The sequence below is a fragment of the Myxocyprinus asiaticus genome, chromosome 50, assembly GCF_019703515.2.
Source record: "Myxocyprinus asiaticus isolate MX2 ecotype Aquarium Trade chromosome 50, UBuf_Myxa_2, whole genome shotgun sequence".
Lineage (NCBI taxonomy): Eukaryota > Metazoa > Chordata > Actinopteri > Cypriniformes > Catostomidae > Myxocyprinus > Myxocyprinus asiaticus.
In genome coordinates this window covers 9,986,449-10,011,950 of record NC_059393.1, presented here as the reverse complement: position 1 = coordinate 10,011,950, position 25,502 = coordinate 9,986,449, and the positions used below count along the sequence as shown (strand labels likewise).

Genomic DNA, 25,502 nt, shown 5'->3' with positions numbered 1-25,502 from the left:
TTACCCAAAAAACACCTGAGGATGTAATTGCTGCCAAAGGTGCTTCAACTAAGTACTGTGTTAAGGGTCTGAATACTTACGTAAATGTGATATTTCAGTGCAATTCTTTTTTAATAAATTTGCAAAGTTATCAAAAATCTGATTTTTGCGTATGGAGTGTAGAATGATGTGGAAAAAAACAAAATAATTTAAAGCATTTTAGCATAAGGCTGCAACATAACATTTAAAAAATGAAGGGGTCTGAATACTTTCTGAATGCACTATAAATGAGAGCCTACTATTCCATGCAGAGAAAAAAAAAAAAAAAAAGGAAATGGAAAGGTAGTGAGAAGAACGAACAGGTAAGAGATCAAATCGATAGTCATGAATGTTTCAGGGTTGCAGAACTTGTGCAATCCTGACAAGTGTGTCTCCTAAATGTACAAACATCTAGAATCAAGTTTGCCATGTGCATGTTTCGATCAAAGAGGTTATTCAGAGGGGAAACTGAGGCATGATGAACTGTGGGAACCATCATGCCTGTCACCAAAACAAGCTCACAGCCAACGTGCTTGCACCAGGTTACGCCAGCACATAAAGACATTAACATGTCTGCACTTTCATTAGATCAAAGCGGCGATCAAACCTAATCACAAAACAACTGTACTAGGGCTGAAACGATTAGTCTGTTTTCGATAACGTTTTCTTTGTTGAATAGTCGTTTGATCTCATTTAACATAACATGAGATCACATTAAACTGTAATGATGACGCGTGAGAGCAGCACTGCAGATCGCAAAGTATGAGGGAATTATAATGCAAAAACAAATAAATACAGAAGCACTCATATTGTGGAATAAGTGGAGCTGGAGCAAAACGTGCGTGTCGAGCGTCTTTAAAGGAAACACCCCGGCATTACATCTTTAATGCAGTTATATTTAATGCTTTATAGCTTCTTTAAACTTCAAATAATACGAAAGCAGATCATGTAATTAACTCAGAAATGGGCATTTCTCTGTGCGGTCAGTGCCTCTTCTATGAGTTGCGATCTAAGGAGGAGAGATTGAAACTGCAACCGGCTGATGCACACTCTGTCACGGGGACACTCATCCCTCGAGCGCGCATGCTTAATGCAGATAGATGCAGCTATTTGTTTATATTTTGGCTTGTTTTCCAATATAAATATCTTTTACATACAAAAATAAATAAAAAAAATGCATTCAACTGAGAAGCAGCATAGAAGATATTTAGACTTGCTTTTAGAGAATAGATCTGGAATATAAGTATATCTTGTGAAAAAATACACATATATAAAATACACTTATATTTAAGAGACATTCTCTTAAAGCAAGTCGAAGTTGCTTCTCAGGTAAATTTATCTTGTTTTAAGGATTTTTAGACAGTTTTAAAATGGAAAACAAGACAAAAACACTTGACGATAACAGGATTTATTGCAGTGAATTTCTTTACTGAATTAAACTTCCTTTAATTAAATGAATGTCATTTAGAGGTATTTTTATAAGATGGTTTTGTCCTCTTTATTGTTAGTAAGCACATTTAATACAACCTTTCAAGTCAGGGCACAAGCTGAACAATCGGTTAAGAGCTAATTAACCGTTGCAATAAATTGCAGAATAGTCTAATAATTGTTCTAATAATAGTTAGATTAACCGATTATCAAAATAATTGTTAGTTGCAGCCTGTAACACCCTCAATGGAAAGGAGGCGCGAGAACCGGTTTGATAATATAAATAATAGTTTAATTATAAACTGAACCAAAAAGACAAAACACACACATAAGTTTCGGGCAGCTGTCCGTAACACTCTCTTTGTTGCACTGCCGTCTCCGGTTGGCTTTATCCCTCTCTGGCTTAATCAGCCTTTAGGGGCTGGGTGTGTGGAATCACGACCCGGCCCCGCCCTCCACCCTGCCACACAGCCCTAAACTGTACTGTAACTTCATTAATATCAAACCACAAAAATATATCAGTCATGTTGTACAGAGGAATATGGGCGTTATCTGGGCTTGGTAACATCGTAATGCGGGCCACAGCACAAGGCCAGCTGCATTAATTTGCTGTTGAAGAGCACGTCACACGATTTTCGATTCTCCTACATTTAAAAGTATTTTTCAAAAAAGTAACTCCAAATGATTCAAATAACATGTTCCTTATTAGAATGCAAGGCAACCTGGTTAGAAAAATCTAAGTGTTTTTTTCATTATAGAAAACAAAGGTGTGTTACAGAAATGCACAAAAAGTGTAATACACAGAAAGTTACGCTGTTGACAAAAGTAAAATAAAATGTAACTTATTTAAAATAACACTGATGTTCAGAAATAATAGTATAAAGTAAGAATACCAAAAAATACCTCAAAGCCAATTTAGGTATTATTTTTTTTTATCTAAATCAGGTCCATCCAGAAAGTGGTCTAGAAATCAGTATCTAGAAAGTCATGTTTATCTAGAAAGCATTTTTAGTAAATCAATCAATGTGTATGTATAACCATAAACACCTGCAGACAGAGTCCAGATATCAGAAACATTTCAGTGTAGTTGAAAACGCAAGCAGCAAAAAGCTCAGTTTAAAATAATGACGTCAGTCAGTGCTGTTAGCACGCGGCGCCCTCTAGTGGTACACACTGAGCAGAGCAGCAAAATGAAATATCGTTGTTTGTCAAAATGATCGCTTCGCTTCCTAAATCTTGGCTATAAATGCAGTTACATATGAAACAAGTCACAGAACAAAGCAATACTTAGCATTACCTCAATCATCATGGTAAAAGGAGATGTGAATGATTCTCCCATTTATAGCCTATCCATTATATAATTTGATATGAAACACCCATAACAGTCATGTATGTTCTAACACATACATTTCTGTTGACATCTCAGAGAATGTAGCTGAGTGCTTCATGACTTACACAAAGTTATTGTTTGATGAAGCCGATGTAAACATGCATGATGGACGAAGTCTACCTACAATCACACTGTACATTCATACTGGAAATATTACCAGCTTTTATATCGGTCTCCGTGTTGTTAACCTACGCTACGTTGGAGCGCACAGCCATGCATATTTCCACATGTTCAGCTTGTCAGATTGAGGGTGGCATCAAGCCAAGTGCTGTGAACATTTGTTTCTCTTTTATATTCAGCCATTGGTAGATTGACAGTGTATTCAACTACAGCATCTGCTGTTTTATGCAAAACCTCGATTCCACGATTAAAAAAAAAATCGTCAATTTAAATTTGAATTAATCAGAAAAAAAAAACAAAATAAACATTGGAAAAAAATAAATAAATAATAATCACCCAGTACCACTTCAGATGCACCAGTCCAAAACAAACCAAACTAAATTCATCCAGAGTAGGGATGCTGCGGTGTGAGATTTTGACGGTTAGATTACAGTCTGAGAAAAAAAAAAAAATCATGGCCGGTTTTACGATTATTTGCTAATTTTCCTTTTATGCAACAGCACGGAGGCAAAAAAGGCATATCATATCACAATTGAATGTGTAAGTGGATGCGTTTTTTTATGGATATATGAACTCTAAGCGCAGCCATACAAAAGGAAATCGGCTAACTACACAATAAATAAATAGAAGGTATATAATAAGGGGCGTAACACTGCTTTTCTGCGTACCGGACGCAAAATGCACTTTAATGAAACTGGAGTGCTTGGAGTCGCTTCAGAACTGCAAAACTGTAAGATTATTGTGATGCACAACATGTAGTTTACGGCATACAACAGTTTTGTCTTCCGCAACAGTTAAAGTGATCCGTTGTCTGTCAGACACCCCAATACAAAGAATCGGCAACAGACCCCAAAAAAATACTGTCCTTTAATCTGTCCACAAAATCTCACAAATGAACCTGTGGACTATGCATAATAATGGGAGCATTGCTTAAAGTAGGCTGCTTAAAGTTCAATTATGACTGAAATTGACATTTATTGTTGAATGCTGTGAATTTGTACTCAAGCAATGCTTTAAATAATGAGGATGATTTAAGACCCAATAGTAACTACACAAATTTACTGTGTGCTGTCAGCACGCTTAAACATTACAAAAAGTTGCATCCTTCAATTCATCCTTTTAAAAGCACCACAGCTTAATATATTAAACTCATTACTTGGTTGTTGGATGACCAAGTAGAACATCCTGTCCCATTTGTAGGATGTGTAACCAGGGACTAAAAACACAATGGTTTTCATTTCGGTTTGTTCAGAGCAAAAACAGAATTTTCTCGTTCTGGTTCAGAAGTTCTGCAGCCTCCTTTCCAAAAGGTAACCCGGTTTGAACAAAATAAAATAACGGTTAATTACGTACTTTTTAAAATGACAGTACTCTGCGCTAATGAGTGGGTGAAATACCAATTGCAATGTTGCCAGATCTCGCAAGAGAAAGAAGCAACATGGTCTGGAAAAACAAGCCCCAAAACAAACCACTTGCCTCACCGAAATAAGCAAAAATAAGCAATTAGGTTTTTTTTTTTTTTCTGTGTGGTGGATATATCTGCATAGAAATCATAAGCAGTTATTTAATAGTAAAGTATAATTTTAATTACAGATCTATTTCTCAGTCAAAACCTGACAGCATCAAATCTGTATTAATGCATCATTTCTAACAATAATTCAATGAAGACTTGGAAACAACTTTGTTAGAAATGTACTTTTTACTTCTAATAATGTTTTCCTTGTATCTGGATTAGCCGTGCATGTATACTGTATAGGGTTGGGCAATCTTCTCCCTAGTTATATCGTCAGCCTGTGAGAAACCGTTCAAACGCGTTCAAACTGACGAACATCGGTATTACTGGTTGGAAGCTAGGTGGTACTATGGTGTAATTTTTTTTAAGCAGGGTTAGGGTTAAGCCTACACAATAAAGCAAGACACCTTGATTTCAAATTTTGAACTTTATTATTTAATTTAACTAAAAATTCAAATGAAACTGGAAAAAATTTAAGTGCAATTAAAATGTGCTGTTCAACTTTTTGAAAGATGGCTTTACAACAGTTGTGAAGGGCAACATCTCTTTGGCAAAAACCTACTTCATCTGTGCATTATCTACTGGTCAGGAATTTTGTTGTCCTTCTCTCTCTCTCTCGCAATATCCAATTACATCGGCAACCCCCTGCCTGAGGGATCGGTGAATATTCTTACTTTAGTGATTTTGCTTTTAAAATGTAATACATTTAAAAAATGAAAAACTTAAAATCAAATACATTTCTAAATTCAAATAGCACTCCAAACAAAACAAAGCAATTAAAATAAAGAAGTGATCAAACAAATTATATATTTTAGGGGTGTAACCATTCGAATTTCTCACGATTCGGTTTATATCACAGTTTAAGGGTCATGGTTTCGGTACGGTTCTGTATTTGCTTTGTTCAAAAAAAATTAAATATTACTGCCAAAACCAAAGAATAATCTATTTAGTAAACACTTAAACAGGTTTGCCCTTAAATAACAATCATTGTTTTACAACAATAACCATAGTTTAACCATGTTATCTGTAGTAAAATCATAGTAACCACAGTATAAACATGGTTACTCTCATGGATACAATATATAGTAAAATCATGGTTACTATATAGAAACTACAGTATTACTGTTATAAATCCATGGCTAGATGTATCAAAACAATGATTTCTGCTCAGAAAACCATGGTGACGGCAGTCATGGTTACTTCAATAGTATTATAGTAAAACCATGGTTAATTTTCATCAGGGTCCTTTACTTAATAATACAAAATAAAAAAAATTACTAATTACTAAAATCACTATAAAAGGAATAACTTTGCTATTAAAATGCATACGAGAAAGGATGTTGTGATAATGCTGCTCAAGTATTTTAATCATACGTGGAAATCCTACAAACACCCGAAGCGCTTTAGTTATTGTTTCATGTCTATTTGAATTAGCACTGAGTGCCTGCTTAAAAATTGAAGGGAGTGTGTGCAGGTTCGGCTCACCTGCGGCTCTTTCCCTGGGTGATGTCGGCGTAAAAAATTAATCATGTATCAATGTATTACTATAATGGCATCTTAATGCCATTAATCAAAGCACATTATTGACGCTGCGATAGATTACAGCCATGCGAGGAAACAGGAAGAACTTGCGTGCGCGTTGTAAATAAACCCTCACGCTCATTATTGACGTGTATTACCAGTATACAACACTCGTGTAGAGCAATGTCTGCAAACAGTGCCTGTTTTATAAACATATTTTGACCATTGCTGTTGTAATTGACTGCAAAAAGAAAATGTTCCCAGAAAGGAGAAACGCAGGGGGCTTCTCCATCAGCGTTTTGTTTTCTCCAATTGCCATTTTTAACTATACACAATGCTTGCAGAACAGTGATGTCATCAAGTTGACCAATTCAGAAAAAAATCTATTAAAGTGTTTTGTCTTGTTTTCCATTTACAAATATTATATATATATATTATATATATATATATATATATATATATATATATATATATACATACACACACACACACAAAAATTAAAACAAGGTACATTTACTTAAGAAGCAACATACACCGAGTCGCATGGTGCCATGCGAGGTTCGGACATGTGAACGGCGAGCTCTGCGCATTTTGCTATGTGTCATAAACCGGTGGGACTCGATACACCCTGATTCTTAACTGTTCTAGGAAGACAATATGTCAAAGATTTCAAAATCCTCGGGCTCTGGAGACATTAAAAGACACTTACGTGCTCAAGCTGAAGCCCCCGAGCAGCAGGCCGCAAGCCCGGGAGTCGATTTGCCCGGTGAGGTGAATGAAATTCGGTGACAATTGATGAACGTGTCGGCAATGCTGACGAAGGTCGTTGCTGACATGGAGCTTGCTGTAATACGATCAATCACTGCCATGGAGACTAAATTCACTGAGATGGTTACAAGAGTGGCGAATGTTGAGAAACAGATCGATTATCTGGTGTCATCAGAGGGGGAATTAGCTGCTAATCCACTAGCGACCAAGGTGGATTGGAACGCATTTGGGAAAAATTGGAAGATATGGAGAATCGTAACCAGTGGAATAACGTCCGAATTGTTGGAATTCCTGAGCGAGCAGAGGGTCAGAATATGGTGGAATTTCTGGACGGGCTCTTTCCAAATCTGCTCGACATAACAGGCCATAAGCTGGAAATCGAGTGAGCTCAGAGTTCTGGCTCACCGATACGCTGAAGGAGACAGGCCCCGATCAATTCTGGCCAAATTTCTGAGATCATCCAATAAAGATCTTGTGATACGCAAGGCGAGGAGTAAAGGAAGGCTTTCTTGGAAGAACCACAACATTTTATTGTTCCCAGACTTTGTGAATTCGACAAGAGAGAAATGTGATAGATTCAAGAAATGCAAGAAACTCTTACATCAACGGAAGGACACTTTTGCACTGATGTTCCAGGCCAAATTGAGAATAGATGCTAAGGATGGCCGCAAAGTATTTACATGTCCCTAACAAGCATTGTCCTTCATAAAGTCAATGGAGTGAGTAAGTCATTGTGTGATTCTGAGTGGACCTGACTCCCTGAACATTCACTTGACCATCCGAGGAAACTGGGTGCCTTTTTTGTTTCTTTTTGTGCTGGTTCCGCCAAGCGGAGTTTGTTTTGTGTAGTAACACTCCTTTGGGACAGTGTTGTGGATGAATCTGCAAGTTCTTTGTGCTTATGCCTCCTATTGGTTGGAGTTTGTTTTGTGGAGTATTTCTTGCAGGACATTGGAGTGATTGGGTCATTTGTTGCACTCATGTAACAGTCGAATGAGCCAGCTCACTGAACATTCGTTTGACTGCCTGAGGAAACAATGGTTGTTTTTTTTTTGTTTTTTTTGTGCTGGTTCCGCTACCGGCTGAAGCTCGTTTTGTGGAGGAACACACATTCGGGACAGTTATGTGGATGAATCTACACATTTTGTGTGTTTATCCCACCTATTGGCTGGAGTTTGTTTTATAGATTTTCTTCTGTTATGTAATTCTGTCTCACAAAATTTGTATAGAAAAACCAGACTTGAGCAATTCGATGGCAAAGTTGTCACGGGGGCTCTCATAGGCATACATGGACTGTTTGAGTTTAGAGGGATGGACACTGGCTGGCACTGTTGTGCACGGGGTTAATGCGCACATTTTTATTTTGTCCTGTTTGTTTGGTTCGGGGGAAGTTTGGGGTTTGATTGTTGCACTAATGTTGGAATGTGGACTATTTTTTCTAATATGTCAAAATGTCAAATGTTATTGAGTGGATTGTCTCTCTCCACATGGAATGTGAATGGGTTGGGGCACCCCCAAAAAAGGAGGTTATTTATTTTCTTAAACGTAAGAAATATGATATAGTGTTTCTTCAAGAAACGCATCTTTCCCCGCATGAAGCTGAAAAATTTGGGAAGATATGGGGTGGGCATGTTTTCTTTAGTGCTGGCTCAAGTAAGACCAGGGGAGTCATTACATTGATATGTAAACATCTACAATTCAAATGTCTCAAACAGATTAAAGATAAATTAGGAAGAGTTAATATTGTTTTAGCAGAAATTCAGGGGCAAAGGTTGATTTTGGCTAATATTTAAGCACCTAACGCTGATGATCAGGGCTTTTTTATAGATTTTAAAGGGATGTTGCAATCCGCTGGCACCCCTCATGATATAATATTGGGAGGAAACTTTAATCTTTTGATGGACTCAGTTCTTGATCATAGTGAAGCAAAAGTGTGTAAGCCCCCTAGAGCAACATTGACACTTCACAGGATGTGTAAATATCTTGGTCTTACAGATATTTGGAGACATTTGAACCCATCTGGTAGGGATTATACATTCTTTTCATCAGTCCATAAGATTTATTATAGAAAACCGACCACGGGACGGTTTACGAGCAGTCCACCTCGTCTCTGAGTGATAAACTAACAGCTGCTTTCTCTCCCACGATCGCGAAACCGGCTTTGGTGTCGCCACTTTACTCTCTCCCTCTCTCGTACTAACCACACACACGCGACCCCTCACAAACATTCTCGCACACACTTTTGGCTAGTAGACAACTTCGTGATAAAGCTCAGCTTCGTCCCCAAGTTATCGTTCAAGCGGAAACACGTGGTAAAAAGCAGACGCCATTGACCGGCTTCTCTCCGCCCACATACGCGGCCATATTCTCTGGCCGGAAATCTCACGTGACGTACTCTCCACGAGTCACGTCTGCCATTTTGTGCGCATTACACACACACACACACACACACACACACACACCCCCCCACCTTCCTCTCATGTGTTATAGGCTTATTTTGGTTACCATAACTAATCGTCACTGTTTAGTTTGTAGTTGTAAGTCGGAAGTTTGACTGCATTGTATTGATTATTAATTGATATTACTGCATAAATAAACTGTTATATTTCAAAAAGAAGCGTTTTGGTTTGTTTTGCATACACCTGTGTCAAATGCTGATGGGATGTCAGTGCTCAGATTCAAGCCTTCATTGTTTCTTTTCGAAGTTCAATATTCTTCGGGTGTCGATTTTCCTAAGAGAACAATCTAATATTGAGACTGTTATACTATCTGGTTATTAGTCCCTGATTCCAGGGTGGTGCCCCAGTGATATTAATCCTTATTAATATTCTATTGATTTTTGATAATTGATCATTATCTTTGATGATTGTTGAATTTGAAGGATCAATAAGCTAGTGTTAATTTTAATCAATGTTTCATCGATGTTAATAATAAAATAATCATTAATTAATGTTGATTTAAAGGATTAAAAAAAGCTAACATTGCTTCTCATCAATGTTCTCTTGATTTTAATAATTATCTTTGATGATTATTAATTACTGCTAATAACCAAACTTGCTCCCAAACGTAGTGCATGAGGTAACCTGTATGAGGTTTCAATGAGTTAGATCCTATTATTTAATTTAAATATTAATAACTAAAGAAATAATTATTATTTCTGATAGTAACACTGATCTAAACAACCAGTAGAACCTACAACCTGCTTATTATTTGAACTTTAATAAAGGATGCATTAAAGATAAAATGCCAGGGTGTTTCCTTTAAAGAAGCTCTGACATGCAAGTTTTGCTTATGTAGAACAGAAGCTCCAGCTCCATTTTATTTCACAATGAGAGTGCTTCTGCATTTACTTGTTTTGTATTTTTGTATAATTTCCTCACACTTTGCAATCTACATGACATTAAGCTGTATGGAAAGTTTGGAGTGCTTCTGGACTGTGAGCTGTATCGTCTTCCTCTCTCCTCAATCAGGTGCGAGCTGCGGTCGGTGCTCCTCTCGCGCGCCATCAATAGAGTTTAATGTGATCTCATGTTACATTAAATGAGATCAAATGACTTTGACAATGAACATTTTTTATCGTCGACATTGTCGATAACGTCGACTAATCGTTTCAGCACTAATGGCTACTGTCTGGAACCATAGTAACAGCTGCTCTAACCATCCAGGCACAAGCAAGAGAGATAGACTTACACCGAAAAACTTTATATTATACATTTATATGGTTTTCAAACATTTCATGGTTTGTAACCGTAGATTCTACATTTTTGGGGTTAAATTAACATGATATTTTTTAAAAACGTATAATCACGGCATCCCTAGTGAGATTTAGTTATTTTGGGCTCCAATTCCCTAAGTGGATATAAACTTTTGCTGAATGAAAACCAGAGCTAGAGATTGAACTGTCCCTGGTCAGGACAGGGTATGAATAATCTTGCTTGACTCAGCGTGAACTAGATTTCTTTGAAAAACGAGGGTTTCAATCAACCCCACGGCTGAGTAAACTGAAATTTTGCAATTTGAAAGAATAATATCAGCTGTTTAAATCAGAGTTGGGGGAAGGCGTGCCTGGTAACGCACAACATTTCAGTGAAACTGCCATCTTGGTAATGTATTAATACAAACAGTCACTTATCCTCATGTGACCCCGCGTCCTTCTACATGGACTGTGTGCTTTGTCTTTGCTATATATGCTATGCATAATTTAATCTCATTTAAACTGACTGATCTCAGTTCAGGACACACTGGGCTGTCAGTAAAGGTTTAAACTTTTGAGTCACGTGACAAAACAATATGGCACCGATCACACATGTGTCTTTGGGAGAAACGCCAACAAAACTACATCTGGTAAGACACCTCATTAACTTTTTATATTGAAAGCTATTCGAGTCAAAAGATAAGAGTCTCTAGTTTCATCCGATATGCCATTTTAACAATGAGTGATTTATCGGGAAATGGAACACTGTTTAACACAATGACCATGTACGTGGACTATAGGGCTATTTTTCCCTTAATCCTATATTCACTAGGGATGTGCGAGACTAGTCGAATAAACTGTTCTGTTGCTGCTAGCTGACACTGCAATTACTAGTACTTAATCTTTCATTAAAGCTAATCTGACATTAAACTGTTCAACATTTTTACAGAACAGCTGTCATAGATCAATGGCTCGACTGCGCGTTGTGAAATACGTGCAACTGCTCAGCACGTTTTTCTCTCTCGTAGACTTGGCTTAGCCTACCTGTTAATTATTTTCAACAATGTACTGACTGTTTTAATATGTTTAGTAACTTGGTTAATTCTATTATCAACAGGTTATTAGGGTTGCGCTATCGGTCCTGCACTATTCATTCAATTGTTTTCAATAAATACACCTGTATTTGCTAAAGGTGAATGCGTGTCAGGTTCTATATTTTAATGTACAATGATGATAATGCAAAGCGACCACGTCGCAGATAAATGCCCATTTTTAGCAGAATTTTGCATCAGATTTGGAATAGATTAAGTATTTTAACTGGGTTGCATAATTGTTTTTTTTAATTTTTTTTTATATGTTTTCTGAAGGTTGGTTTATTTTTAGACTAGTCGACTCCAATTTTGGTTTAAATGTCAGTGAAATGAGTCGTTCCGCACATCCCTAATCGATACCCTGCCCTAATCAACCGAAATCACTTAACATTGTTTACTTCTACTCCTAACAAATATCAGATTCACAAAGGATGCAATCCTTCAGAGCAAACTCTGTTTTCCTTATATTAACTCCATGTCTTCATTTGTTTTGGACTAAGAGGCTGTGACAACAGAGATGAGGTCTAAGCATAGCAAACTCCTCCCTACCTATAATAAACAGTCTACGGAGAGTAATTTACACAGCACTCTTCCGCACGCACAAATACACACTAAACGTGATACTCCAAATTGTAAAAACTGACGAAGAGAGACATGAAAGAGAAGTTTGTTGAGTCAGTTCTTGAACACACAGCCCTGTGTCATGATACACCTGCTACATAGCCTGCCTGGCACCTCTCCATACACAAGAGCGAGGGAGAGGGACGGGTCACAATGGTACAGTGTCGAAGTACTCTGGCAGCTGTCGCTAATAAAACCCCACCGGGCGATGCTGTAATTAACCGTGCTGTCAAACTGCCTGTTTATCACTAACACACAGAGATTACAATGAAAGAATTAGGGCTGCAACAACTAACCTATAAAATCGATAACGAAAATCATTGACAACTAATTTCATTATCGATTCGTTGAATATTTGCTGCAAGCACAGAGAAGCCCCGCCAGTGATGTCACTTTACAGCCCAGAGAAAATGTGTTGCATGATGAAACTCATTTGAAAAATGACAGAGACAAACTGAAGCAGAAAAAAACAGAACCCAAGATGTCCAGTGCACAAGAGCACTTTATAAACACTTCTTACGATGATCTTTGCATACAGTTTAATGTGGAGCGATTGCTGCATCATGTGCGTTGAAAGAGGGCATGTGCTGTTTGATGCGCTTAAAGGAATAGTTCACCCAAAAATGAAAATTTGCTGATAATTTACTCACCCTCAGGCCATCCAAGATGTATCAGAGTTTCTTTCTTCATCAAAACAGAATTTAAGACTTTTAGGATTTCATTTCAGACCTTCTCCTCTAAACAATGCAAGTGAATGTCCTCCAAAATTCGTATTTAGGGTGCATCAAAATAATCCACATGATTCCAGTCGACAAATAAAGTTCTTCTGAACCCAAACGATTTATTATTTTGAGAAACAAAACAATACTTATATACTTTTTAACTACAAATGTTCGCTTCTGTACATCTGTGACGTGCGCACATGAGGGATGACGTAAGCTCGTTGGTCACGCGTCACGTGGGGTCGTCAGGAAGCGCGTCATTGTTTACAAGTTCACAAACCAAAACAATTTAAAAAATAATAAAAAAAGATATCCAAATAATTAAAAACAAAAAAAAACGACGCGCTTCCTGCCTCCTGACAAAACTTAAATTTTACTGCAATTTTCTATGTTTTATAATGTATACATGTTAGGAATTCAAAATTAGGCGTGTATTTCACAAAACTGTATGTTTTTACCACATGTGACTCTGTTAAACTTCACTTAGCAAACGAGCGCGCATCCACGTCAATCAAACTGATCACAATGGAGAAAGGGAACGCAATCATTTTGATTAAACTCGTGGAACATCACAACGCTTTCATTTTCAATGTAATCAATCATGCAGCTTTCACGGATGTCATGGTCATGTGTGCCGGTTTTTGAAGTGTTTTAGATTGTTTCTCATCATGTAACCGCATGTAATACAGTGATCACCAGGATGAGACTTTTCAGCACAAGAGTGAATCTGCACGGTGTTTGCAGATGATTGTACTATGTTAAACTGTATATAATACTGAATATAATGTATAATAATGCCAAGGATCCTGATATTTGATAGTCCTGATAGTGCCAAATGTAATGTCTGATTTCACCAGTAAATGTATACTATGGCAAATATTATTTTACTGGATAAGCATGCACTACCCTTAAAATTGCATTTTTGAAAAGAATACTTTACTAATCAGTGACAACATTTTTAAAACTTACAATATTAATTTAAAATACTTAAATGTATGTAAGCATATGAATCTAACAATTATGTATTTTTCAGCTGGGCAGAATTATTAATATTTCTATTCTGGTGAACCATTGCCCTCTGCTGGGCTGATTTTTTGTCCCACTCCATCCCTTATGGATCATTTTACTCTTTAATTAACAGTACTTTAAGTTTTACAAGTAAAGGAAAGAAACAGCTTTGCTTATGTCCTGAAAGTAATAATAATAATACAAATCAAACATAACTATTCAAAGTTTTGTGAGAGTAGAGAATCGTTCAGTACAGTAAACCAAATACTTACATCGTTTGTCATTTCGGTTTCTTAAAAAATAACATTTTAATAAAATACAGGAAATGTAGTTATTTATTCGATTAATCTACAAAATACTTGAAGATTAATCAATTATCAAAATAATCGTTAGTTGCAGCCCTAGAAAGAATGCATTTCACTTTTTCATACAGACACGAAAGAGCTCAAAGCCTAAAATTTTACAGCATGCAGCAGATGCTGTGCTTTAACATTGGAAATAATTCCATCTCTTCACTCAGTTTGTAAAAGCAAATATAAATCACATTTACAGCAATGCTCTTACAAAGAAAATCTAAGGGACAAGGCATTCCTGTGGACTTAAAGGAATGTTCCAGGTTCAATACAAGTTCACATTAAAATATGTTTAACTTTAAAATTGCTGTAGGCTAAAATATGGAAGCCGTTTCTTTTCTACTTTGTTTCTCAATACACTGCATAAAAAAATAAATAAAAATAAAAAAAACTCTATAAACTATTATATCTTCTATGAACCTGAGAGATCCATTAATAGCTACTACTACAAACCATTTAAATTATGCACTGGCTTGTCATTTATGCAGGACAACCAAATACAAATGTACACAACTTCAGTATGTGGTTTCACACAACAAATAAAGTGTTCAAACGTATACTTTAAATACACAAGACAGAAACAGTGGTTGTAGTTAATAAAAAAAAAATTAAAACAACATTTACTTAATTGTATATTGTATGCCACACTGAACAAACAAAATAAGGTGATTATAGGGCGAGAAGGATAACAGAGGTATATAAATATACACAAATACATTTTCAGTATGATGCTGCTATTAAGTCATCCCGACCAGTTGTGAACATTAAATTGCGCTTTATTGAATATATAACAATAACAGTCTTGAACACTCTGCACCACGTGTACGCACACTTAAGTATCAAGACCGCAAGTGTGGGTATTGGGACAGGACCATCATTAGCTTATAAATTCACTTAGAAACAAAACCTCTTCGGACTGCTCGTTTATAATCTGACTGGAACAAATTGGAAGGCCCTCTACCCCAGAAAAAAAAAAAAAAAAAAAACTCAATGTATCTTCACAAATTCATGTGACTCTTTTCTTATTATTATTCAAAACAGCGTATTAAGAGGACATGCAAGCAGTTTCCATCCTTGACTTAACGTTGTACCCATTTGAACAGCTAATGTTTGTGTTGTCTCCACCTTGTCGGTAATGCAGTTCTCTAGTGCAGTGTAGGGCTGGGTGATATGTAAAAAATATTTTAGCGCTAATCGGCTTAAATACTGTGATATACGATTGTATCGTCAATCCCCCACCGAGGATCAGTGAATTTTTTTTGCTTTAATGATTTTGCTTTAATGTCATTCATTTATTGAAACATGAAAAACAAAAGACATTTTTAAATTCAAAATGCACTTTAAAAGTAAACAAAAAAGCCATTAAAATAAAAAAATCTTATTTAACCACCTCCCCAAATCCAAACATTTACCGTCTCCAATGGCTCCATTTGCGATCACGCAAGAATCCATCAACGACAACAGGTGGAAAATGAATAATAGTCCACAGATTAAGAACTGAAGACAATTATAAATGTAGAAGATAATAATCATTATAAATAAGCCTAATAAATTCCCTTGTGTTTCCAAAATAATGCTGCCAAATGTGATTTCTTATCGAATGTGTGTTTATATTGCGTTTTGTTAATAAAGTTAATACTGCCTAAAGAAAATAAAATGGAACTTTAGGTTCAAGGTGAACGTGTCTTGTATTACTTTATGATTTAATCACTTTCTTCTTTGTTTCTTTAATACAAAGATATATATTACTGAACCTGTAGAGTTGCGTTCACAATGCATGTTACCCACAAACTGCTCCATGGAAATAAAGCAAACTAAACTCACAGCACCTCCTGAGACGATTGCCGATAATTTGCAGCATTCTCATAGATGACATTCTTGCAAACAGTTTTCAGATGAATGAAACAGAGAAGAAAAAAAGTGAAAACTCTTTACATGCACTTGTTCCACATGACGGGCACACCTCTGAACAAACAGCGAATCAGACATGAGCACTGCCGGCTTTTTTTTGTCTGTTCTTAAAAATATAACAAAGTGCGTTTCTTCAAGCGTGTCTTATTGACTAACAGCATTACTTGTCATGCGTCACTCCGAGATGTCTTACAGTTCGCCCAATACTGTAAATTCACAATTTTGTTTGTTTTTACAAACTGAGAAAGTCAAAATTACTTTCTGTGGTAATCAACAGCATGCCACAGATGCTGTCAACAGGACTTAACTAGTTTTGAACCCGGAACATTCCTTAAATGCAGTTGTGTTGGCTGAAATGTAAGCAGGACTGTAATCTGTGCAGTATGTTCACTTTAATCTCTACAGTGTGTTTTAACCGTAATCTTGTGTTTGTGTGTTCTTTATAATCTCTCTTCTGTAGGTCAGAGGTGCTGGGCTGCATTTCAGTGGTTCAATTCAGTGCTGGATTTCAATTTTATGTGAGAGCATGTGTGTGAGACATGGATATCTCTGTGGTGTGTGTGTGTGTGTGTATATACTGAGGGTGTGTTCTTCTAGATGGGTTTATGGTGGTGGTGCAGCTGTACCTTTGTTGAAGACTGATGTGATGTTTTGAGTTACATCTCAATCATATACACAAACGGCAGACAATTAACATGATGATAATCCTACTTGCCTGACACAAATAACCCATAAATCTTTCACAGTGAACCACTTTAAGGTGCAACCGGCTGGGTTCATAACAAATTTAGATGTTGTGCCAAACTTTAAAATGAAGCATTCTTGGCAGTATAGCGTCTATTCTGAACCACATGGCTTGAGACAGCCTGTAAAATCTAAAAGTAAAAATTTTTACATCAAAAGCACATTCTTGCTGATTAAATCGGTTTAAGTGGAAAAACATCCAAGTAAAATTATTATAAAAAGAGCCAAAACAACGTTCGCTCATTTGTTTTAAGAAATAACCAGTTCAGAGCGTTTTAGACCACATGGGGTGGAGAGTGATGAGACACAGCCAAAAAATCATGTCTAATATCTCAAACACCGAATCAGCACAAGTATTCATTTTTGTGGCACAAATCAGCATAATAGTATAGATTTGATAATTGAATTATATGAGGTGCCAACTTCAATGAGGTTTTTTTTTTTTTTTTTTTAAACTCCATTTTCAGATTCCAATGTCATTGTTTTCCAAAGTACACGGTAATAGAGAGCGTTTCTGCTGTTCTAGTGTGAATGAGAGACAAGTGTAGCTAAATGAATGAGTTTTTAAATTAAAACAAATTAGTATGGAGGTGGCCTGAGTGGGGTGCGTTTGCTTATTTGCTATGTCTCAAAGTGTTTGTCTGTTCTTACTGGACTTTGTAGCATCTGTGTGACTCTTTTCTTCTGTTCCATCATGTTGAAGTCTTGTCGCAAGTCAGGCGACATGTTGCGTGCACGCAGGTATTCGGGGTCATTTTCATTGATGCGGTCAAAGTAGCGCTCTTTTTGCCCCACGCTGGGAGGGGGAGGGGTCGTCACCACCTCCTGTCTCAACTCTCCACTCATCTCTACAATATTTTCCTGCACTAGTCTTCACCTGGAGAGACAAAGAGAGAGAAAGAGAGGTTTGGTTTTGGCAATATGAAACAAAACATGTGCACACTCACTGAATCAAGTGTCCTGAGACAGGAAATCTATGCACTTCATTTGACAGGCAAAACAAACTCAATCAGTAATGCCCCAAAGCCAAACACATCAGACCACACAAATGTACATCAACTGATCAAATCACGAAAATGAAGCAACTGAGGCATTACTGAACATTAGTGAAACTCACTTGCTTAAAGTGTCGCTATTCCCACTGGACTTTTGCTTTGATCACCCTCTACAAAAAGACAGAGACTGGAAAAAATGTGTCTGTCCCACCAACAGTAAAGGGTGGCGTCAGGTCTCCCAACAGGAGGTGAACATTATCCTATCACACTATCAGGTTTGGTTAAGTCTGAATTTGCACACACACTATTGTCCCAGCCACGTGTATTCCTCGCTTTTTAGTGCAAGTTAGACGTAGTGCATCATGAATGCCAGAGCACTGAATTTCTCCAGATGAGACAGCAAGAATGTTTCAAGAACGGAGTGTGTGTGTGTGTGTGTGGGTGGGGGGTTTGGAGGGTAAAATAGTGTAAAAGCACAACTGAAAGGTTGCTAGGTGGTTGCTAGGGTGTTCTGAACAGTTTCTAGATGGTTGCTAGGATGTTCTGAATTGTTTCTGGACAGTTGTGCCATGTCACATGAGCCCACTACCAAGTCTCTATGATATTTTGTTTCATAGATTTGGCTTGGGAACTCTCCTTCAATTTAAGTCTGTGAGATGTTTTCACATTTTATTTTCCACCAGGTAAAAATCTCAAGTCTGACTGTTCAAGAAAGTAACATCATGCCTCTTCTCAACAAGCCAAATTATTTGAGGTATCATCCATGTCTGTAGTACAAACAGCAGGGCGAGTTATCTGCTGTGTTGTGGGGTTTCTTCAAATCCCTAACACCAAGTATGAGCAATAACACTAGTGATGCCTTAGCAAACAGCACTAAAACATACATTCTGCTGGGTCTGTTTCGAACCACTTTGGTTTCCTGGCAGCCTGTGTCAAGCATTACCCAAGCCTCAGTAAAAAGCTTCCACCTGTACCTCTCTGTCTCTCTTTGTGCCGTCACACTCTCTCTATTCTCCAATTCATTCCGGGGGGGCAGAGGAAGGTTCTTTTCTCTGCTGTACGTTGCTAAGCTGCGCATTCAGGTCAAATGGCACTTGGAAAGATGGTTCAGATTAGCGCTCTGCCAGAAACACACACACACTGGGTTCACTGTAAGAGCCCATGCCAGCAAGCGGCAATACTACACCACTCTCATTTTAGGTTTGTGTATGTGTGCATGCATGCACACGTGCAATGAAAACAGAGTGAAGAGCCATCTTAACCCTAAAAAGGGTTTTATACAAACATTTAAGAGGCTGGGGAGAGGAGCAATGAGTGAGTCATCCCAATCTGTGAATATGAAAAGATCTCAATTTGTTAACAGTCTGCTGAAGGCAGTAAATCCAACAGGAATTGCGTATCTTCTTTCCAAATATTTCTCTCAAAAGTACTAAAAGTATCATTAATGGAGCCATTAAGGAACTGAAATCATTAAGAGAAATCAGAATCATTCAATTTCTTACGATTCCCATCCTAAGTGCATTTGGAGTGGAAAAGCCAAATAATTTTGCTGCAGGCACCATACATTAAACACAGTCAATGCACGCACCTAAATTCCCCCAATAAATCTGACAACCACAACCCGGCGCTTCAGTTTATAATGCTGTAAAGACAACAAACCACACACACGTACACAGAGCGCTCACGTGTTTCAACTTATGATGCAATAATCAAATCTGCCCATTGCAGTTGAGCACTGGCAACAACTGTTGTGTGCAGGCAGATGAAGACAACTAACACACCCACCCAGAAAAAGAAAGCACAACACAAAGGCTGCCAACCCTGAAACGTAGAACTAAGAAAAAGTCCAAATAACAATGACAGCAACAACAGGTTGGAGGGATATTATCAGACAATGACTACAACAGGCTTTTTTCCCCCCAAACACAAGTCACTGTAATGTAAAATTAACAGCACTTGTAAGTAACGACAATTCAAATTTTAGGGTGAACCAATCCTTAAACTTTGCACCATCTGCTGAAAATATGGAATTCATTGTGGAACAGAAATTGGCTGAATATGAATCTACTGGGACAGGGGCAGATGTTATATATATATATATATATATTCATGGAGTTATATAACTCCAAGCTTATCGAACGCTTCATGTAAACCAGTCTGTAGCTTAGGGACGCGTTGTTGATTGTTTAAAATCGTCTGTTCTAAGAGGGTGGGTGTGTAAAGAAAAAACAAAGTGTATGAGAAATGAGGTGGAGGAGTTCTCTATGCTCACAGCAACAGCTGTTCAGTCTCTGCAGTAATGAACTGGTGTGCAGGATTTCTTGCATACATGCATAGACAGAGAGAATACAGTGCTATAATGACACAAACACACAGGAAGGCACTAGAAAAGCAATCGACACACATGACAATAAAATACACTAAGAGAGACACCAACAGTGCTAGTCACAAGATTCACATAGTGCAGTCAATGGCTTATTGTGCAGCCATACACACACAGGCTTTATGCATTAAGGAAAGATTCACTTCTTACAGACCACTATCACTTTCACATGAACTTTAGGTTTTGTGAGAATGCCCTATCAAGAAAATTTCCAGGTAGGGGTGGGCAATATGACCAAAATCTTGTATCACGATAAAAGTAGGTTTCATTCAAGTGGACACACCACAAAAAGACATACTTGTATATAAGATTCATTAACACAATATATCATCCAGTGATGGCTAGAGTAAATAATATATGTCCTTTGATAATGCTTTGGGTCAAATTTAATGGAAAACTATTAAATTATTACATACAAGTTAACAGACCTTGACTGTACACCTCGACACCAGACTAAAACCAATTTTATCTTAGGTCACTGATGGTGAACTGACAGCACATTTCCTCACTGAAGAAATGCTAAGTATGTGCACACTTAGCTAACATAAAAAATAAAAATATAAATATTATATATATATATATATATATATATATATATATATATATATATACACACATACACACACACACACAGGCGGCCAAAAGTCTGGAATAATGTACAGATTTTGCTCTTATGGAAAGAAATTGGTACTTTTATTCACCAAAGTGGCATTCAACTGATCACAATGTATAGTCAGGATATTAATAACGTGAAAAATTACTATTACAATTTGATAAAAATGTTCAGAACTTCTTAAACTACTTCAAAGAGTTCTCATCAAAAAATCCTCCACATGCAGCAATGACAGCTTTGCAGATCCTTGGCATTCCAGCAGTCAGTTTGTCCAGATACTCAGGTGACATTCACCCCACACTTCCTGTAGCACTTGCCATAGATGTGGCTGTCTTGTCGGGCACTTCTCACACACCTTACAGTTTAGCTGATCCCACAAAAGCTAAATGGGGTTAAGATCCATAACACTCTTTTCCAATTATCTGTTGTCCAATGTCTGTGTTTCTTCGCCCATTCTGACCTTTTCTTTTTGTTTTTCTGTTCAAAAGTGGCCTTTTCTTTGTAATTCTTCCCATAAGGCCTGCACCCCTGAGTCTTCTCTTTACTGTTGTACATGAAACTGGTGTTGAGCAGGTAGAATTCAATGAAGCTGTCAGCTGAGGACATGTGAGGCATTTATTTCTCAGACTAGAGACTCTGATGTACTTATCCTCTTGTTTAGTTGTACATCTGGCCTTCCACATCTCATTCTGTCCTTGTTAGATCCAGTTGTCCTTTGTCTTTGAAGACTGTAGTGTACACCTTTGTATGAAATCTTTAATTTTTTGGCAATTTCATGCATTGTATAGCCTTCATTCCTCAAAACAATGATTGACTGACGAGTTTCTAGTGAAAGCGGTTGCTTTTTTTTTTTGTTGCCATTTTTTACCTAATATTGACCTTAAGACATGCCAGTCTATTGCATACTGTGGCAACTCAAAAATAAAGACAACGTTAAGCTTCATTTAACGAACCAAATAGCTTTCAACTGTGTTTGATATAATGGCAAGTGATTTTCTAGTACCAAATTAACAATTTAGCATTTAATTACTCAAGGATAAGGTGTTGGAGTGATGGCTGCTGAAAATGGGGCCTGTCTAGGTTTTGCCAAAAATGACTTTTTTCAAATAGTGATGGTGCTGTTTTTTTACATCAGTAATGTCCTGACATACTTTGTGATCAGTTGAATGCCACTTTGGTGAATTAAAGTACCAATTTCTTTCCATAAGAGCAAAACCTGTACATTATTCCAAACTTTTGGCCGCCAGTGTATATATGTAATATACATATATATATATATATATATATATATACACATACATATATATATTGCATTAGATACACTCCAAACAAGTGGCATCTACAAAACACACACACAAAAAACACAAGTTAACTTCTCAAAACTAAAGCTTTTGAGACTTGTGCAATGACTTTCAACCAACTTGACCGAAGGTCACATTACACAGACGTATAAACTCACAATTCTAGCAAAGTATGCACTAAACTTGACGACGAACACTTCGTTCACATACCTATTACTTTACTTTGAACAGTATATCTATTGATTAACCATAACAAATTTCTTTAAGTGCAATGCTTAACTATTGTTCTTTAAAAGAAATGCCACTTGGTTTTGCATTCTGTTGTCCAAATGCAATGACATTCATACACTTTTAAGCGTGTCCAAATGCGTTGTAAGGCCACAGTACAGTGTGCCGCCCCCTCCGTTCTTCCTCCCACACCCCTTCATCACAATCACGCCGCACGTTCTCTTCTCATCTTTAGCAGCTCTATAAATAGAGCGCGAGAGATCGACAGACTCAGATTTCAATCGCAGGAAAGACTCGCGCTCAGAATAGCGGAGTATCAGCGCGAGCGAAGGGGGTGTGCGCGCTCGCGCAGTAAATAACGAACAGATGAGTGAAGAGAAGAGCGCAAGAACTATAAAGCCACACAAGGCGAGACAAACAGCTCTCATTTAAAACCACAAAACCCCTGTGTTGACCAAAAGGTCTCACGCTGAGGGATTTTAACAAGTTAACTCCTTTAAATAGACAGTTTCTGTTACACTCAGCATTGTTTTGGTTTACTTAGAGATTTTATTGACTTAAAACCACAACACATGACTAAAGAACGGTATACAAAGGGAAAAAAGTGTGTATTTCCAGTGTTTTGTCGTTAAACCCACCTGTTTGCGCCTCACAGAGTGAAAGTCAAGTGAGCGCTCGAGCGCATCTCTTTTCCCGCTGCTGAATCCCAGATTACCTCAGAGGATTAAACTTGACAAAACTCCACAAAAACTCCAGCAAATTCCACTCGACGCTGCGCAAAATACAACTCTCACACAGCGACACTCCTCTTCCCTCGTTAAAAAAGTGGACTTCCAGCTGTAGCGCGTTTGTATGTGGGAGTGTTTGCGAGCATCTGCTTCAAAAGAGAGTGAGAAACTGAAGGGATCATGTGACCCACTAATCCAGCCCCTTCACTCGAGCACAAACCCGACCGACCAATCAGAGCGCAGCATCGCCTGGGTGCCCCGCCCCCAGCTAGTGTTTACGATACTCCGTGTGTGTGTGTGTGTGTGTGTGTGTGTGTGTGTGTGTGTGTGTGTGTGTGTGTGAGAGAGAGTGTGTGTGAGTGAGTGAGAGAGAGAGAGAGAGAGAGAGAGAGAGTTGCCAAGCACTGCAGAGCCATGACACAAATCCCCACTGTAAATGAATTATATTATCATCAGTGGCGGATTTAGGCTTGGGCGACATGGGCAGTTGCCCATATATATATTTCCTCCATGTCCATTGTCAGGATAATCCAAACAGACGTTCATATGAACACATAATTAATATTTTAAATGTATTATATTTAAATAATATTTTTAATGTACTCAAAAGTAATTACCTTAACTGAAAATCAGTAACTGTAATCTGATTACAAGAATTAAAAATGCAAAGCATTACACTACTTTTGACTAAAAATTCATTCGATTACAGAAACTAATTATTTGTAATCACATTACATCCCACACTGATATTTATGTGATTCGACAGACACACAAATACGCACAGATCCTCATATCATATGATGAGAGGATAAACTGCACACATGCTGCTGTGTCATTGAGTGTTAAAATACAGGTGTAAAATCTTGTTACTCCTTTGACCAGAGAGGTGTCCAACACCCTGCGTGAGTGTGCATGAGAGAGAATCTGATCACACACATGCACAACCACTGTAATCGCCTCGAATGCGTCGTCATTTAAACACGATCTCATCTTTAACATGCATTTTTTATGAACAGATAGTCAGTCTCTAACGCTCTAGTAAACCCTTCCCAAGCACGCAAATCATAAACAGAATTCACTGAGATGTACACAGTTATCAGCTTATCTCAGACGACATCAGGGAAATAAAGTTAATTCCTCCTGTAAGACAGTCCTGTGCAAAGACAACAAGTCTAACAGATACAGTATAACACACTGAGCTGTTATAAACAACTCAACTACACTGTGGTCAAATATGTAGCTATAGTTTCTCAGTCTGATCTATCCAGACTGATCACTGATCTTGGATCAGTTCTCCTCTACGCCTTTAAAATAGTTGTTCCAGCTTGCTTATAAATGGTATTCAATACGGCAAGTCTCACTATTACTGTACCATTGCTCATACTTATGTTCGGTATTTGAACAAACCCCTAAACCTAAGTTTTAAACTTCAACTTGTTCTGCACTGTTTGGGTTATGAACATGAATGATAATTGTGTGGCTTGTTGAATATAAGTGTGCAATTACTTTTCTAATTGTATTTACAATTTCCACTCGGTGGATGACAAAATGAAAACAATCCCTTATACTTACAGTACATTGAAGGTGGGACCCAAGCCATATCTAGGAACCAGGGATACAAATAGTCAAGAATTTACAAATTCAATTCCAATTTTGATTTCTCTTAACGATTCTGGTTCCTTAACAGTTTCATTAATGATTTGTTTAATATTTTTGAGGGAGAAATATTTGGAAATGCATTTCTTATTGGATTGACTGCCCTTAGCAGTTTATTACTAAATGATGAGATGATTTCATATTTTTACGAAACAGATTCTTGCAAAACGTGTGTTTACACAGGCTTTCTTAATTCAGATATTTCATTAATTAATTCATTTTTATAACTGATTACAAAATATTTAATGTGTATCTTTAACAACACACTGTCACATCTGCAACCATCCAGTAATTACTCTTCTTAAAGTCTCACAAGCTTTAAAGGAATAGTTCACACAAAAATGAAAATTCTTTCATTATTTACTCACTCTCATGATATCCCAGGTGTGTATGACTCTATTTCTTCACCAGAACACATTTGAAGAAAAATATTTTAGCTCAGTAGGTCCATAAAAAGCAAATGGATAGTGATCAGCATAAACTGCATCGATACGACACCAGCTGTAAAATTAATGTCTTCTAAAGCGACACGATCACTTTTGGTGCAAAAAAGATAAATATTTAAGTACTTTTTTTTTTTTACTCTAAATCATGTTTCTGGTTAGGAATGGTACACGAGTGTGACGTAATCGCATTAGCATTTGAAACACATGAGAACTGACGCAAGTGCATCACAGCCGGAAGAGCAGCGCTGTT

At 37.3% G+C, this 25,502-nt stretch overlaps 1 protein-coding gene across 4 annotated transcripts in view; it reads right to left on the bottom strand.

Annotated features, from left to right (window-relative positions):
* Window positions 1-25,502, bottom strand: part of add3a (adducin 3 (gamma) a) — a 160,650-nt gene that overhangs the window by 39,458 nt on the left and 95,690 nt on the right. For 3 of the 4 annotated variants that reach the window (XM_051694867.1, XM_051694870.1, XM_051694869.1), the window contains one exon: window positions 17,554-17,779. In XM_051694867.1, coding sequence (XP_051550827.1) covers window positions 17,554-17,748 — 195 coding nt within the window. In that variant the 5' untranslated portion in view covers window positions 17,749-17,779. Of the gene's footprint in view, window positions 1-17,553; window positions 17,780-23,060; window positions 23,301-25,502 lie in introns of those variants that run through there. The other variant, XM_051694868.1, reaches the window with a different exon arrangement.